The sequence below is a fragment of the Rhinoderma darwinii genome, chromosome 3 (assembly GCF_050947455.1).
Source record: "Rhinoderma darwinii isolate aRhiDar2 chromosome 3, aRhiDar2.hap1, whole genome shotgun sequence".
In the NCBI taxonomy this organism is placed as follows: Eukaryota; Metazoa; Chordata; class Amphibia; order Anura; family Rhinodermatidae; genus Rhinoderma; species Rhinoderma darwinii.
Window position 1 is genome coordinate 2869414 of NC_134689.1, and position 17863 is coordinate 2887276.

Below are 17863 nucleotides of genomic sequence, written 5' to 3' on the forward strand. Positions count from 1 at the left end.
TGGTCGGGTCATGTTGGGGGGGGGGCGCTGTTCTATGGAGAGATGAGCACAGGTTCCGCTTTAAATGCAGCTGGTCGGACCGTAAGTAAAGCACATGATATAAGGCCAGTCTATAGTAGGGGATATTTAAAACCGAAATAAAGGGGGTACCCAAAGTAAACCGTGTGCAACATCGTAATATAAACCCTCAATGCCAACAAGCAGAGCTCGAAAACGGTGAGAAAATGAAACAAAGCAGGTTATTAAAAAGTAGCAGAACGAGATCATACAAAGAATAAGGATGTGCGCACGTGTGACCATCACGCCAATGTATGAGAACCAAAGTCTACACTGGCCCACCATTGAGTACACAGCTCCTATGCAGACCTAGATCTGAAGATTGGACATCCCTTTATGTACCATGGTCTCCCCCAGACATGAATACCGGGCGGAGGTTTCACCACCTGCAGCCGGGCTCGGGTCTGTCCTTCTCCGTTATGAGGCAACCAACACCCTGTATATGAAAGCGGCATGTCCGCGCCGTACGTTACCTGTCTGGTTTTTGCAGAGGTCTCAATAAAAGGAATTCCGTAACTTCTCGCGAGGTCCTGAGCTTGTTTGGTGTCTACTGTCCTAGAAGGTAAGTCACATTTATTGCCGACTAATACCATTGGCACATCTTCAGAGTCCTTCACTCGCTTTATTTGTTCTCTGAAGGGGGAGAAAAAAAAATAAAAAATATGTAAATACTAATAAAAAGGAAACTATAGTCTGTCATCTTTACAGCAGGTGATGTGCAATAAACTCAAACTATCCCCTGCATTAACAGAGGGTATCAGTACAGGATAAGTAATGTATGTACACAGTGACTCCCCCAGCAGAATAGTGAGTGCAGCTCTGAAGTATAATACAGGATGTAACTCAGGATCAGTACAGGATAAGTAATGTAATGTATGTACACAGTGACTCCCCCAGCAGAATAGTGAATGCAGCTCTGGAGTATAATACAGGATGTAACTCAGGATCAGTACAGGATAAGTAATGTAATGTATGTGCACAGTGACTCCCCCAGCAGAATAGTGAGTGCAGCTCTGGAGTATAATACAGGATATAACTCAGGATCAGTACAGGATAAGTAATGTAATGTATGTACACAGTGACTCCACCAGCAGAATAGTGAGTGCAGCTCTGGAGTATAATACAGGATGTAACTCAGGATCAGTACAGGATAAGTAATGTATGTACACAGTGACTCCCCCAGCAGAATAGTGAGTGCAGCTCTGAAGTATAATACCGGATATAACTCAGGATCAGTACAGGATAAGTAATGTAATGCATGTACACAGTGACTCCACCAGCAGAATAGTGAGTGCAGCTCTGGAGTATAATACAGGATATAACTCAGGATCAGTACAGGATAAGTAATGTAATGTATGTACACAGTGACTCCCCCAGCAGAATAGTGAATGCAGCTCTGGAGTATAATACAGGATGTAACTCAGGATCAGTACAGGATCAGTAATGTAATGTATGTACACAGTGACTCCACCAGCAGAATAGAGAGTGCAGCTCTGGAGTATAATACAGGATGTAACTCAGGATCAGTACAGGATAAGTAATGTAATGTATGTACACAGTGACTCCCCCAGCAGAATAGTGAATGCAGCTCTGGAGTATAATACAGGATGTAACTCAGGATCAGTACAGGATAAGTAATGTAATGTATGTGCACAGTGACTCCCCCAGCAGAATAGTGAGTGCAGCTCTGGAGTATAATACAGGATATAACTCAGGATCAGTACAGGATAAGTAATGTAATGCATGTACACAGTGACTCCACCAGCAGAATAGTGAGTGCAGCTCTGGAGTATAATACAGGATGTAACTCAGGATCAGTACAGGATAAGTAATGTATGTACACAGTGACTCCCCCAGCAGAATAGTGAGTGCAGCTCTGAAGTATAATACCGGATATAACTCAGGATCAGTACAGGATAAGTAATGTAATGTATGTACACAGTGACTCCTCCAGCAGAATAGTGAGTGCAGCTCTGGAGTATAATACAGGATGTAACTCAGGATCAGTACAGGATAAGTAATGTATGTACACAGTGACTCCACCAGCAGAATAGTGAGTGCAGCTCTGGAGTATAATACAGGATGTCACTCAGGATCAGTACAGGATCAGTAATGTAATGTATGTACACAGTGACTCCACCAGCAGAATAGTGAGTGCAGCTCCGGAGTATAATACAGGATATAACTCAGGATCAGTACAGGATAAGTAATGTAATGTATGTACACAGTGACCCCACCAGCAGAATAGTGAGTGCAGCTCTGGAGTACAATGCAGGATATAACTCAGGATCAGTACAGGATAAGTAATGTATGTACACAGTGACTCCACCAGCAGAATAGTGAGTGCAGCTCTGGAGTATAATACAGGATATAACTCAGGATCAGTGCAGGATAAGTAATGTAATGTATGTACACAGTGACTCCACCAGCAGAATAGTGAGTGCAGCTCTGGAGTATGATGCAAGTTTAGATAGTAGCGGAATAAAAGCCACACTAGCACTTACCTTCTGGCCCCGGTTGTGGGGCAAAATTATCACACCCTTCATTCCCATATTGATTCCTACTTCTTACCTATAATGGTGAATGTCCTCAAACGATTTAGTGTTATTAATGGCGAACACGCACAAGAAGCCCTCCCCCGTCCTCATGTACTGGTCTCTCATTGCACTATACTCCTCTTGACCTGCAGTGTCCAGAATATCCAGTAGGCACGTCTCCCCATCGATCACGACTTGCTTTCTGTAGGAGTCCTGCGGAGAGAACATAATGACAATTTAGCAGGAGAACCTCTAAACTACATCCCACTTCCGTGTGTAGGGACAAGCCCCAGCGAAAAGAAGGTGAATACCCAGTTAATTTATTCTTACAATTCCAGGATGAATAACAGAGGGACAGCATAACGCTGAGTTCTAAGAAAAGATGCTCCAGACTTGCTATTACATTGGGAATGCAAATATTTACGAACAGACGTGTCATGAGTGTAAGCTCTGGCTTAAGAAAAATGCCGGCAGGGGCTCAATAGTTTGCAGACAGTTCAGAAATTCTTCCGCTATAGTATCTGAAACAGGAGAATGACCAATCACAATGGAGGGAGCGATGTTCTACATAGAATCTGTTGGAAAACACGTCAAACTTGTGGACAACCCCACCCTAACCACTTCACTCATATAATGCAGGGACAGTTAGCTTTTACTATACAGACCCTGGTGCATTATGGGAAGTGTCATTTTTACAAGGCAGAAATGGAGGAATTGTGCAGACACGGAACAAGCAGGGAATTCTGGGATATTCCAGTTTAACCCTGCAGAATAGTGAGTGCAGCTCTGGAGTATAATACAGGATCAGTAGTATAATGCACGTAGAAACTTTATTTCGATTCTATTTATAGGAGACATTTTCTTTACACCTAAATCGGAGTTCATATAGAAGTGCACAAAATATTGGGGAGCACCTCACCTCTATGGTGGGATCATACTCATCAACAAAATGGTTCTGTATTAGCTGTATCGTCAAGGCGCTTTTCCCTACGCCTCCAGCGCCGACCACCACAAGTTTATATTCCGTCATATTTGATCAATCTGGAAAAACAGGAAAAAAAAAAAAAAAGTTAATATCTTGTTCCAAATCAAGGACCAAAAAAACAGGAAGATGCATTCTATTAATATAACACCAGCCAATGTTGTGGCCTCAGTACAGCTCACCAGGCGGTCGTCTGCCTTCCCACCCTGATAGCAGTCAAAGAGGGAACTGTAGAGTTACGGCCGAGTATAAATTATATTCTATTACTGGAGTGAACCCTGCAATCAGGAGCAGCAGGGTACACAGCGGGGGGCGGCCGGAGCACAGACATCAAGGGGCTCTGTGCGAGGTCATGGAAGGTCCCTCAGAGTGGTCCTCTGCTCCGATATAGGCAGGGGCCCTCCTTACATTCCCTTTGTGGCAATAGTCGGGCATAGCACTCGTCCAAAGCAGTATGAAAAGTTAGTTCTACGTTCTGTGTCTGTATAGGGGGTGCGGAGCTGCAAGTGAGCGCAGCAAGAACGATCCCAGCCGGCTTAGTTTGGTTTCCGGCCCGGCTACAGATGAGCAGTTGCCATGAATTACCCCCTGCACCTATTCAGGACATTTGTGAACTATGACTGGGATATCTTGAATTAGACATCTTTTGGTCTCCTCCGTTCTGGTGATTATATGAGGAGCTGTGCATGCTGGGAGGTGATCTGCTGGGTCAGACTTCGCTGCAAACATGAATTTTTTTGCATTTAACAAAACGTTACACTTTTTTCTGCAAAACTGCATGAAGGCGTCCATGAGCATAAAGTGACGGGTGGCATTTTCACAATGTGCCAGGTTACCGCTCATAAAACATATGGATATGAGGGTAGAATTTTATAATTCAGGCTTTGTTTTTTGTTGAAAGTGTGAGTTGTCCTGGCAGTGAAGGGGTTAAGGGAGGAGTTTTCCCCCTTTTCATTAGAAGGTTCCTCTGATAAGCTGATTACAGGGTGCGCCAATGAGTGATCAGCCATGATTGGTGAGGGCACTCGGCAGCAAGTGTTCAATTCATCTGCAGTGCCACCACAGGAGAAGTGGAGTATTACACATGAAATCTAGGGCTTCATAGAGCGTCTCTGTAATGCACTCTGGTTAATAGAAAGGATTCCCCCTTTCCAGTTCCCTTATTCAACGCAGAATTTCCCTGAAATGGCTTATGACAGTGACTGGTACCCAGCTATCATTAAAAAAGAATGTCGCCCCCCCAAATCAAGAATGAAATCATGCAATATATGTACCATGCCATGACATCATGTACCTCCAGGACAGACCCTTTCTCTCCAAAGTCCCCCCTTCAAATTAATTGCAATTACAATGCAAAGGCTGCAGCAGATAGAACATGAAAACCAACGAGACCCCCATATACGAGTCCTGTCTAGGGGTGAGCGTGGAGGCAAGGTCAGGATTGAAGTCATTTGGCCAAGATGGTGAAGGAGTGACAACCCCTGTTGTAGATTAACCCGAGCACCTGAGGCTTCTTAATCTACCTGGAGCCGGTCCAAGGTCTATGACAGGTGCACGTGATCCCGGACACTTGGGCTGCGGTGCAGAGAGTTCACACATGATCGCTGCGGGGTATTAGAACAGGCCGGGTCCTTTAAGAGGCTCCGAGACACAGAAGGTGAACTTGTCCAGTGTTACGAGGCTGCATGCAATAAAGGTACTGCGGCCAGAAACAGTAGCACACGGGACTCGGGTCAGAGGAGTCAGTACGGAAAGCTGCAAACAAAATGTCCTGCCACTGTCCAATATCCTCCCCATAGTCAGGATTTCTGCCAGTGAATGGAAACACAAGCTGAAATCCCATCCTGTTCATACGGGCGATTGACTTGTTTCAGAACCGCACGCAGTTTCACCACGTATTGCTGTAATGCAGTCTGATGAAGGTGAATCACACTGAAGCTGCACTAACACCGCGCACGAGCTCCTTACTCCTGGGGGAAGATTTTGTTGCAGAAATCCACACACCTTCTGCAGAAAACTCATTTTGGATGAATGGAACCGACTCTGCAACAAAATCAGCTACGTGTGACTGTAATATAAGGCCCCATTTCACACAAACATATTTTTTATCGGATGGGTGTCAGTGACGGGGGAAAAAAAATAATCATAGAACCGGTCCTATTCTTGTCTGTAATTACAGCAGGGACTCTCCCAGCGAAGCCTATGGTCGCTTCCGTAAATACGGACAGCTACTGATGTGCATCCGTTAACAGTCCATATTTACAGAAGCGTTGCTAGGCAACATGGTGACAACATTTGCAGCCTCCCTCTTTTACAGATCCGTATAAACGGATCAAATATGGATGCATTACGGACCGTGTTTGCAGATACCGTTCCCATATTTTCTGACAATATTTACGGATAGATGAAATACGGTCATGTGCATGTGGCCCTAAGTCACAGCCGGCCGCATTCTCTGCCTGTCCTCCCGTACAAAGTATGGGAGCACGGCCCGTAAAACGCAAAATAGGGCATGTGCTATCTTTTACGGTACACTTCTATGGCACGGACACCTATCCGCGGCGATACAGAAAGGTTTCCAACTAATAGAAGTGGATGGGTCTGTAATTGCAGACCGTATAACAGCCCGCAGCTACGGAGAATTTTTACAGTCGTGTGCACGGGGCCTAAGGGTCAATACCGCAGCGTAATACAGTACCAGCATGGACAATGCGATTCTAGGGAATCTCATGTACACGCTGCAGTATTTTTCGGGACGTAAATCATCCCGCGGTGTGTATTATCAAAAGCACAGCATGTCAAATTTTCCCGCTTGCGAATTCTCTCTCTAGTCCTGGAGAAACAGGAAAACCTGCAGCAGGAAAATGCAGCAAAACAAACACCGCACCAAAAGCCTTCAGGTGTTATTTTTGCGGTTTCCTGAGTATTTTGCACAGTAAAATATGCAACGTGTGCATGTAGCCTAAGGGGTAGTGCCGGATATAAAACCATGGCTGCTTTCTATCAAAAACAGCGCCACACCTGTCCATAGGCCGTGTCTGGTATTGCAGCTCAGCTTTATTAGAGAATTGTGAACAAGTGTGGTGCTGTTTTTTGGTGGAAATATACAATGTTTTTATAATCCCGGACAACTGCTTTAGGCCGGATTCACACGAGCGCGTTCAGTCCGTATGTCGGCCACATTTCCCCGACCGAATCACTGCAGGGAGCCGGGCTCCAGGCATCATCGTGATCTATGACGCTAGGTGCCACGACCTCTCCGTGGACCTACTGTCCCGTACTGAAAACATGATTGCAGTATGGGACAGTTGTCCCGCAGGGAGGCAGGGACTCCTAGCGTCATATATAACCGATTCTAGGAGCCCGGCTCCCTGCAGTCTGTTCAGTCTGGAAAATGCGGCCGATGAACGGACCGAACACGGAAGTTGATGCAGAAAATCTGCATCAAAACCACAGGTAGCTGCATTAAGATCCGCAGGTAAAATTCTGCACCCAACAGTGCGAAAATAGGGGCGTTTTTATGCTGCGGATTTTGTTTTCTTTCAAATCTAGTCCAATACAATTTGCAAGTGAAACCACAAGATAAATGGACATGCTGCCGATTCTAAAATATGCACCGCAGGTCAATTTATGTGGAGAAAAAAACCGCACCGTGTAGATGAGATTTCTTGGGGCCTCATTTACTTTGCTGGTTCTGTATTACGCTGCGGATTTACCGCACAAAAACCTGCACAGTGTGCGATATGACGGATACAAAGAAACCCCTCCATATAACCAGGTCTCTGAGAAGACCCCCGATCTAGACCAGACTGTCCAGTCACTGACAACTCTCCGATATATCTCCGTGTATAGCGACCTGATAGGAATGCCGGGACTTCACTATGACAGTCTGAACGAGGCCCTAGACGGACATTCACGGGTCAGTTACTTGGCACTTTGCCGATATTGCTGGTTCAGGGTATAACACGGCCGTTGTGCTTCTATGCAGGAAGACTGAAGTGCAGGATTTCTGGTCTGACGGAGGCTACTCCACCTGCTGACATTTACTGAGGCTACTCCACCTGCTGACATTTACTGAAGACTCCCCGGGAGGTAAATAAATAGAATATGACGCAGAACGCTACTGGAGGAGACACCGGTGACTGCAGGTTAGACAAGGAAAGGGGCAGACCGGTGCAGGACGGGTGTGGTAACCTGTCGAGCCGGCTCCGGCGCCGCACATTTCACACTGGAGTGTATGAGGTTTATGTACACTGGCAACACCACGTCCAATGCCAGAACCCCCGATACACACAGGGCGCAGTCTATAGACATGTTATACACAGGGGGCACGCTCTGTAGAGGAGGGACCATTATACACAGGGGGCATGCTCTGTAGAGGAGGGACCATTATACACAGGGGGCACAGTCTATAGACGAGTTATACACAGGGGGCACGCTCTGTAGAGGAGGGACCATTATACAGAGGGGACGTGCTCCGTAGAGGAGGGACCATTATACAGAGGGGACGTGCTCCGTAGAGGAGGGACCATTATACAGAGGGGACGTGCTCCGTAGACAGGAGCTTTATACACAGGGGGCACGCTCTGTAGAGGAGGGTCCATTATACACAGGGGGCATGCTCTGTAGAGGAGGGTCCATTATACAGAGGGGACGTGCTCCGTAGAGGAGGGACCATTATACAGAGGGGACGTGCTCTGTAGAGGAGGGACCATTATACAGAGGGGACGTGCTCCGTAGACAGGAGCTTTATACACAAGAGTAAAGAAACGATGGCGTCTATAAGGTCAGAGCCGTGCCAAACTGCTGAGTGGGAGAGAATACTACACAATTCTGTTTCAATCTCTCACCATTTGTTAAGATCTCTGCTTGCAATCAGTGAATCGGAGGGCTTTTTTTAACACCATTAGGAAACATGCCATGGCTGTGTTCACACTTCGAGCCTGCCTAAATCCTGGTCCAATCCTGAATGCGTGAACATAGGCCTAGTACTTCACACAGCTGAAGGTTTGTTACAATTGTATCCAGTCTAGACAACCCTCTGAGCTAAACAGTCTGGACAGGAGAGAGAGGTTTGACCTGCTGCATTTAGCTCAGAGGATTGTTTATACCAGCGCGGTGCCGCATGGTTGCCGGAGGCGCAGCTGGAGAGGGAAAAGGTTTTGGCAGAAAGGATCACATACTGCGCCAATCGCTGGTTTAGTAGCATAATGGACGCCTTTTGCGCTTCTTATAATGTTCTGCTGAGTTCAGAGGACAAATAAGATTTCTGGCATTTACAATGAATAGTGAGGCCCCCATAGAAAGATTACGAAGCCTTATACAGCAGCTCGTGTTCCTCGTCCGGACCGTTCAAATAACTGACAGCACACGGAGGACTCATTCATTTCAATGGGGCTAATCAGACGTGTGAGTTTTTACACAGCGTGTCCGTTTCGTGAAACTCACTGCGTGTCCTATATTGGTGTGTTTTTTGCGGACATGGCCACCCATTGAAGTCTATGGGTGCGTAGAAAACACGGACAGCACGCGGAGGACATCTGCATTTCTTTACCAACTGATGCATGAAACAGAGGATTAACCCTTTCGCGCACCCTGACTTGCCATTACGTCCGGGTGCGGGGGGGGGGTGGTGCTTGGAGCGCGCGCCATATGCTGCGGGTGTCGGCTGTATTTGACAGCAGACACCTGGGACTGAGGCCCCAGGCACACGACCGTAAAATTGCCTGTAATTATGGTCCATAGTTACGGGCCCATTGATTTCTATGGCCGACTGACGCCTTGCCGTAGGTCTCCAGATGGTTGTCCGTGCCGTAGAAACATGCCGGAAAAAAAAATAGGACATGTCCCATAATTATGGGTCGTGCTGCTGCTGGCTGTTTAAAGTCAATGGGTGCGTGAAAATCACGAGCACCACCCGGAAGCACTTCTGTGATTTGCGCAACAGCAGTAAAACTATGAATGTAAACAGAAAAGCACCGCGTGCTACAAACATACAAACCGTGTCATAATGACGGCGGCTGCGCGAAAATCACTCAGCCGTGCATCATACGGGGCTGACACACGGAGCTGTTAAGTGCCTTCTGCGCATGCAAAACGCACACGTGTAAATCAGCCCTTAGTCTGAACTATTACAATAGTGTTATTTAACGTGCACGGTGAACGGCGTAAAAATAAATAAATTGTAAGACGCCAAAATCGCTGTTTTTTGGTCAACTTCACTTTTTTTAATTAAATTAATTTTTTTAAAGTTATCAAAAAGTTCTACGTACCAAAAAATGGTACCAATAAAACTACAGCTCGTCCCGCAGAAAATAAGCCCTCATCGCTCAATCGGTGAAAAAAAAAAAAAAAAAGTTCTGGCTCTCAGAATGTTGCGACAAAACAATTTATTTTTTTTTAACAAAAATTTTATCAATAAAAGTAGTAAAAAATAAAAAATATATAAAAAAAACTATATAAATTTGGCAGCGCTGTAAATCTCATTGAGCCACAGAATAAAGAGAAGTCATAAAAACCACACGGTGAAAGCTGCAAAGACGAAAGTTTTCAGTTTCCCAGTACATTATGTGGAACTATAAATGGTGCCAAAAGAAACTCCTCCCGCAAAAAATAAGCCCTCACACCGCTCCGCTGACTGAAGAAAAAAAAAAAAAAAAAAAAGTTATGGCTCTTGGAATGCGGGAAGTGAAAATGAAAAATAAAAAAATGGCTTTGTCGCGAAGGGGTTAAAGAAAATAAGAGGAAGTGCTTGCAGATGGTAACCACGGACCTGAAAAATGGATGCCCCCTGCGACGCACACTCAATACGGTCTGGTGTGAACGTAGCCTTAAGGGTCAATTCACACGTTGCGTAAATACTGCGGTTCTTCCACAGCAAATAAAGTAGCAGCAAAGTGGACGAGAAAACAATTCTCATCCAATCCACACGCTGCGTAAATGCGGAGTGGAAAAACGCTCAGAAATGGACCCGGTAGGATTGCTGCAGCAGTCTCTCGAGATGAAACGTCATCCCAGGAGGCCGGGAAGTGCCGCAGATTTCCGCAGCAGACATTCCAAGCAAAAAACTGCACCACAATTTGAGCGCTTTTTTGCCTGGAATTCCCTGCGGCGCACATGGCGGATACGCTGCGTGCTATAATGCAGCGTATATGCCCCATATGAACACCGCCTAATAGTGCCCAGACTGATCGTTACACATCCTTAGGAGTTTTCACACAAACGTGTCCGTTTTGCGCACGTAAACGCAGCATTTTCTTGCGTTGCAGGCCCGTGTGACAGTGCTCGGTGCAGGTCTGCCTTTTTTACGTGCGTATGTCATCCGTATGTCACACGTTTTTTACGTCAGCAAAATAAACTGAAGGTGTTTGTTTTCCCCTCATCATTTCTTCAGTAACTGTTGTGTGAATCACGCACAGCACACGTATGACGTCAGTGTGCGGTCATGTTTTATTTACGCACCCATAGACTTCAATGGGTGTGTGATGCGCAAAAACCGCACACGAATAGACCATGCGGTGAGTTTCACACTGCGAGAAAAACTGAATGTCTGAATGACCCCATTGAATTGCATAGGTCCGTGTGACGTCCGTTGTTTTAACGTGCGTAACGTGGATGTGAAATACGGTGTGTGAACAAGGTCTCAGGACCAGCGACCCGCAGTCTTCAGCTTATAACAGCGCTAGGGCTCATCCACACAGCGGAATTGCTGCGTATTTTCCATTGGGAATTGTGGATGGAAAATACACAGCAGAATAGAGTAGCAGCGAAGTGAGTGAGATGTAACAAATGTCATTACACGCTGCGGAAATATGTAAACCAGAAACTGACCCGCGGTGGGTATTTTTTCGTACACGTCAATTCCTGCTGCGTTTTTCAGAGGAGACGTCAACATCCCCCAACATTGAGAAAAACGCAGCTAAATACGCACCATTTTCTGCAGCATTTTCTGGAGGATATAATAGTGCTGGAGTGATATAAGAGGAGCGGCTGATATCAGTCACATATGATGTAATGTCTGGAGGATATAATAGTACTGGAGTGATATAAGAGGAGCGGCTGATATCAGTCACACATATGATGTAATGTCTCTGGAGGATATAATAGTACTGGAGTGATATAAGAGGAGCGGCTGATATCAGTCACATATATGATGTAATGTCTCTGGAGGATATAATAGTGCTGGAGTGTTATAAGAGGAGCGGCTGATATCAGTCACACATATGATGTAATGTCTCTGGAGGATATAATAGTACTGGAGTGTTATAAGAGGAGCGGCTGATATCAGTCACACATATGATGTAATGTCTCTGGAGGATATAATAGTATTGGAGTGATATAAGAGGAGCGGCTGATATCAGTCACATATGATGTAATGTCTCTGGAGGATATAATAGTACTGGAGTGTTATAAGAGGAGCTGCTGATATCAGTCACACATATGATGTAATGTCTGGAGGATATAATAGTACTGGAGTGATATAAGAGGAGCGGCTGATATCAGTCACACATATGATGTAATGTCTCTGGAGGATATAATAGTACTGGAGTGATATAAGAGGAGCGGCTGATATCAGTCACATATATGATGTAATGTCTCTGGAGGATATAATAGTGCTGGAGTGTTATAAGAGGAGCGGCTGATATCAGTCACATATGATGTAATGTCTCTGGAGGATATAATAGTGCTGGAGTGATATAAGAGGAGCGGCTGATATCAGTCACACATATGATGTAATGTCTCTGGAGGATATAATAGTACTGGAGTGATATAAGAGGAGCGGCTGATATCAGTCACACATATGATGTAATGTCTCTGGAGGATATAATAGTACTGGAGTGATATAAGAGGAGCGGCTGATATCAGTCACATATATGATGTAATGTCTCTGGAGGATATAATAGTGCTGGAGTGTTATAAGAGGAGCGGCTGATATCAGTCACATATGATGTAATGTCTCTGGAGGATATAATAGTGCTGGAGTGATATAAGAGGAGCGGCTGATATCAGTCACACATATGATGTAATGTCTCTGGAGGATATAATAGTACTGGAGTGTTATAAGAGGAGCGGCTGATATCAGTCACATATGATGTAATGTCTCTGGAGGATATAATAGTACTGGAGTGATATAAGAGGAGCGGCTGATATCAGTCACACATATGATGTAATGTCTGGAGGATATAATAGTACTGGAGTGATATAAGAGGAGCGGCTGATATCAGTCACACATATGATGTAATGTCTCTGGAGGATATAATAGTACTGGAGTGATATAAGAGGAGCGGCTGATATCAGTCACATATGATGTAATGTCTCTGGAGGATATAATAGTACTGGAGTGTTATAAGAGGAGCGGCTGATATCAGTCACACATATGATGTAATGTCTCTGGAGGATATAATAGTGCTGGAGTGATATAAGAGGAGCGGCTGATATCAGTCACATATGATGTAATGTCTCTGGAGGATATAATAGTGCTGGAGTGATATAAGAGGAGCGGCTGATATCAGTCACATATGATGTAATGTCTCTGGAGGATATAATAGTACTGGAGTGATATAAGAGGAGCGGCTGATATCAGTCACACATATGATGTAATGTCTCTGGAGGATATAATAGTACTGGAGTGATATAAGAGGAGCGGCTGATATCAGTCACATATGATGTAATGTCTCTGGAGGATATAATATTGCTGGAGTGTTATAAGAGGAGCGGCTGATATCAGTCACACATATGATGTCATGTCTCTGGAGGATATAATAGTACTGGAGTGATATAAGAGGAGCTGCTGATATCAGTCACATATGATGTAATGTCTCTGGAGGATATAATAGTACTGGAGTGATATAAGAGGAGCGGCTGATATCAGTCACATATGATGTAATGTCTCTGGAGGATATAATAGTACTGGAGTGATATAAGAGGGGCGGCTGATATCAGTCACACATATGATGTAATGTCTCTGGAGGATATAATAGTGCTGGAGTGATATAAGAGGAGCGGCTGATATCAGTCACACATGATGTAATGTCTCTGGAGGATATAATAGTACTGGAGTGATATAAGAGGAGCGGCTGATATCAGTCACACATATGATGTAATGTCTCTGGAGGATATAATAGTACTGGAGTGATATAAGAGGAGCTGCTGATATCAGTCACACATGATGTCATGTCTCTGGAGGATATAATAGTGCTGGAGTGTTATAAGAGGAGCGGCTGATATCAGTCACATATATGATGTAATGTCTCTGGAGGATATAATAGTACTGGAGTGATATAAGAGGAGCGGCTGATATCAGTCACATATGATGTAATGTCTCTGGAGGATATAATAGTACTGGAGTGTTATAAGAGGAGCGGCTGATATCAGTCACATATGATGTAATGTCTCTGGAGGATATAATAGTACTGGAGTGTTATAAGAGGAGCGGCTGATATCAGTCACATATGATGTAATGTCTCTGGAGGATATAATAGTGCTGGAGTGATATAAGAGGAGCGGCTGATATCAGTCACACATATGATGTAATGTCTGGAGGTTCTCAGCACTGGAGAGGTGCGATATAAAGCAGGGATCATGAGGGAGGGGGGGGTTTGTGAGGTTCTGGTCACTCATTTCACTGAGACACTAGAGTCAGCCTCTCCCCAGTCAGAAATGGCTGATAACAGGGAACAGTAGGTTGTAGAAAAGGTTGAATAAATCTACCGTCAGCCCCACCCTTGGTCCTGAGACAATAGATTGTGTTACTTTAAGAAATCTAGATTATACAATGAATAGCACAAGAACTGGACTTACTCCAAAAGCCTTATAAATATGGAGCAGTAACTGCGGGGGAGGGGAGCGGGGGGGGGGGGGGGGTATTCCCTTTTCATACAATACACAATGCTCGTGTAAAGAGTGCCCCAAATACATTAGGGGTTTGCTTGTAGATCAAACGACAAATAAATGTCTATAGGGGGCGCCACACCATGATCTGGTGGAAGACACAAGTATTACATTTCCTTCTACTTCGTTCTATTGGTTCCTCTGTACTAAGGGGCGTCAATGAAGTCTGGCAGCTGCTTATCTCCCCTGTCACAGCCTATAGATTTACCATCATTTATATTTTCAGAACTGCGTCATGTCAATTTGTCCCGCTTGCGAATACGCTCTGAAGTTTGAGAAATACGCAGCAAAACGCCGCTGTTTCCTGCATCCCAAAAATGGATGCCAAAGGAAATCTTCTTAGGCTATGTTCACACTGAGTTTTTTGACGTGGAAACCGCGCCGCGAAACTTGTCATAAACGCCTCCCATTGATTTCAATGGGAGGCGGAGGCGTCTTTTTCCCACGAGCGGTAAAACCGCCTCGCAGGAGAAAGAAGGGACATGCGCTATCTTCGGGCATTGACGCCTCTGACCTCCCATTGACTTCAGTGGGAGGCAGAGAAGGCGTATTACGCGGTGTTTCATGCCCGCGGCTCTCAATGGCCTTGGGCGAAAAATGCCACGAAAAATCGGCGTGCAGGGAGAGGAAAATCTGCCTCAAACTTCCAAACAGAATTTTTAGGCAGAAATTCCACCTGCAAAAAAACTGTGAACAGAGCCTAGAGGGCTTCACCAGAGGAATAGAATTTAGGTAGGAAGACGAGTCAATAAGAGCCCTGGTACCGATGACTGAGCGCACAAATTCTGCCTCTGATCAGAGATCCAATATTCACGTGCCACGGATGGAGTAAAAAAAAAAAGCCACGAAAGCTGAAGGATGACCAGGTCACATGTTCTAGATAGACCACGCACACGGGCCGAGGTCACAGACTATGTGGTCATGTGACTATCACATGACTTGTATATAAGCCATAGACCCGCCCGCTACAGGTAACTCCATTGTTATAATGGGGTAGGTTATCAGCTCAGGACATAAACCCTCATCTGATTGCTGCAGCGACAAGACCAAGAAGCTCAGGGATTTTTAAAGGGCCGTACACCAAAAAATATTTTTAAAAAAAATTCTACAAGCGTTCCAATTGTGGTAGAGTTAATTTAACCCCTTAGTGACCACCAATACGCCCTCTCAACGGCCACTGAGGGGCCTTAGGCTAGGCCATCTCCTTTTCACGGCGGCCTAGTCCAAGTCCTGCACGGGTGCCTTGTGAAGGCTGGAGCGGGTGCTCAGCTGTCTGACATCTAGGCGCCTCTGCCAACGGTCACAATCGAAGTTTACTTCGATCGCGGCCATTGAACCCATTAAATGCCGCGGTCAATAGCAGCCACAGCATTTAGATAATTTGCAGAGGGTGTGAGCTCCCCCTCTCACCCGCAAATACAGTCACAAGCCTCCGATGGGGTGCCATTGCAGCCGGGGGCCTGATAAAGGCCCCCAGGTCTGCCCTGGACATATGCCTAATACAGCAAAAAAGACAAAACACACTTACCATAAACAGTGGGGGGTTTTTGTTTTTTTTAGTAAAATTGTAAAAAAAAACGAAAAAAAAAGCAATTTTTTTTCTATTGCCCCCAAAAAGTAATAATAAAATAGTTAATCAATAAGCCCCATGTTCCCCAAAACAGTACCAACCAAAATTACATCTCCTCCCGCAAAAGTCCACATAACACTGTTGACAAAAAAAAAAAATAGATTACAGCTCTTAGAAAGAGACGATGCAAAAATCATTATTTTAGTTCAAGGGAGTCTTTATGGTGCAAAAGTAGCAGAGAATAAAAAACCTAAAACATATGGGGTGTCATCGTAATCATACAGACCCATAGAATGAAGCCAACATGTGGAACAAAGGACCCCCCCCCCCCAACTACAGAGCCATCCACAGATCCCCCCCCCCCCCCCAACTACAGAACCATCCACAGATCGCCCCCCCCCCCCAACTACAGAACCATCCACAGATCGCCCCCCCCCCAACTACAGAACCATCCACAGATCGCCCCCCCCCCCAACTACAGAACCATCCACAGATCCCCCCCCCAACTACAGAACCATCCACAGATCGACCCCCCCCAACTACAGAACCATCCACAGATCGACCCCCCCCAACTACAGAACCATCCACAGATCGACCCCCCCAACTACAGAACCATCCACAGATCGACCCCCCCAACTACAGAACCATCCACAGATCGACCCCCCAACTACAGAACCATCCACAGATCACCCCCCCCCCCCCCAACTACAGAGCCATCCACAGATCGCCCCCCCCCCAACTACAGAGCCATCCACAGATCCCCCCCCAACTACAGAGCCATCCACAGATCCCCCCCCAACTACAGAACCATCCACAGATCCCCCCCCAACTACAGAACCATCCACAGATCACCCCCCCCCCCCAACTACAGAGCCGTCCACAGATCGCCCCCCCCCCCCAACTACAGAACCATCCAGATCCCCTCCCCCAACTACAGAACCATCCACAGATCAACCCCCCAACTACAGAACCATCCACAGATCACCCCCCCCCCCCAACTACAGAGCCATCCACAAATCACCCCCCCCCCCCAACTACAGAGCCATCCACAGATCGACCCCCCAACTACAGAGCCATCCACAGATCACCCCCCCCCCCCAACTACAGAGCTGTCCACAGATCGCCCCCCCCCCCAACTACAGAACCGTCCAGATCCCCTCCCCCAACTACAGAACCATCCACAGATCGACCCCCCAACTACAGAACCATCCACAGATCACCCCCCCCCAACTACAGAGCCATCCACAGATCACCCCCCCCCAACTACAGAGCCATCCACAGATCACCCCCCCCCCAACTACAGAGCCATCCACAGATCGACCCCCCAACTACAGAGCCATCCACAGATCACCCCCCCCCCCCAACTACAGAGCCGTCCAGATCCCCCCCCCCCCAACTACAAAACCGTCCACAGATCGACCCCCCAACTACAGAACCATCCACAGATCGACCCCCCAACTACAGAACCATCCACAGATCGACCCCCCAACTACAGAACCATCCACAGATCGACCCCCCCCAACTACAGAACCATCCACAGATCGACCCCCCCAACTACAGAACCATCCACAGATCGACCCCCCCAACTACAGAACCATCCACAGATCGACCCCCCAACTACAGAACCATCCACAGATCGACCCCCCAACTACAGAACCATCCACAGATCGACCCCCAACTACAGAACCATCCACAGATCGACCCCCCAACTACAGAACCATCCACAGATCACCCCCCCCCCCAACTACAGAGCCATCCACAGATCCCCCCCCAACTACAGAGCCATCCACAGATCCCCCCCCAACTACAGAACCATCCACAGATCAC

General features: G+C 46.2%; 1 protein-coding gene across 2 annotated transcripts in view; it reads right to left on the bottom strand.

The window, feature by feature from the left end:
• The window catches only part of KRAS (KRAS proto-oncogene, GTPase), a 31038-nt gene that overhangs the window by 12577 nt on the left and 598 nt on the right, over window positions 1-17863 (bottom strand). For both annotated transcript variants that reach the window (XM_075855657.1, XM_075855655.1), the window contains exons 2-4: window positions 3514-3635; window positions 2629-2807; window positions 531-690 (exon numbers count right to left, since the gene is read on the bottom strand). In XM_075855657.1, coding sequence (XP_075711772.1) covers window positions 531-690; window positions 2629-2807; window positions 3514-3624 — 450 coding nt within the window. In that variant the 5' untranslated portion in view covers window positions 3625-3635. The remainder of the gene's footprint in view (window positions 1-530; window positions 691-2628; window positions 2808-3513; window positions 3636-17863) is intronic.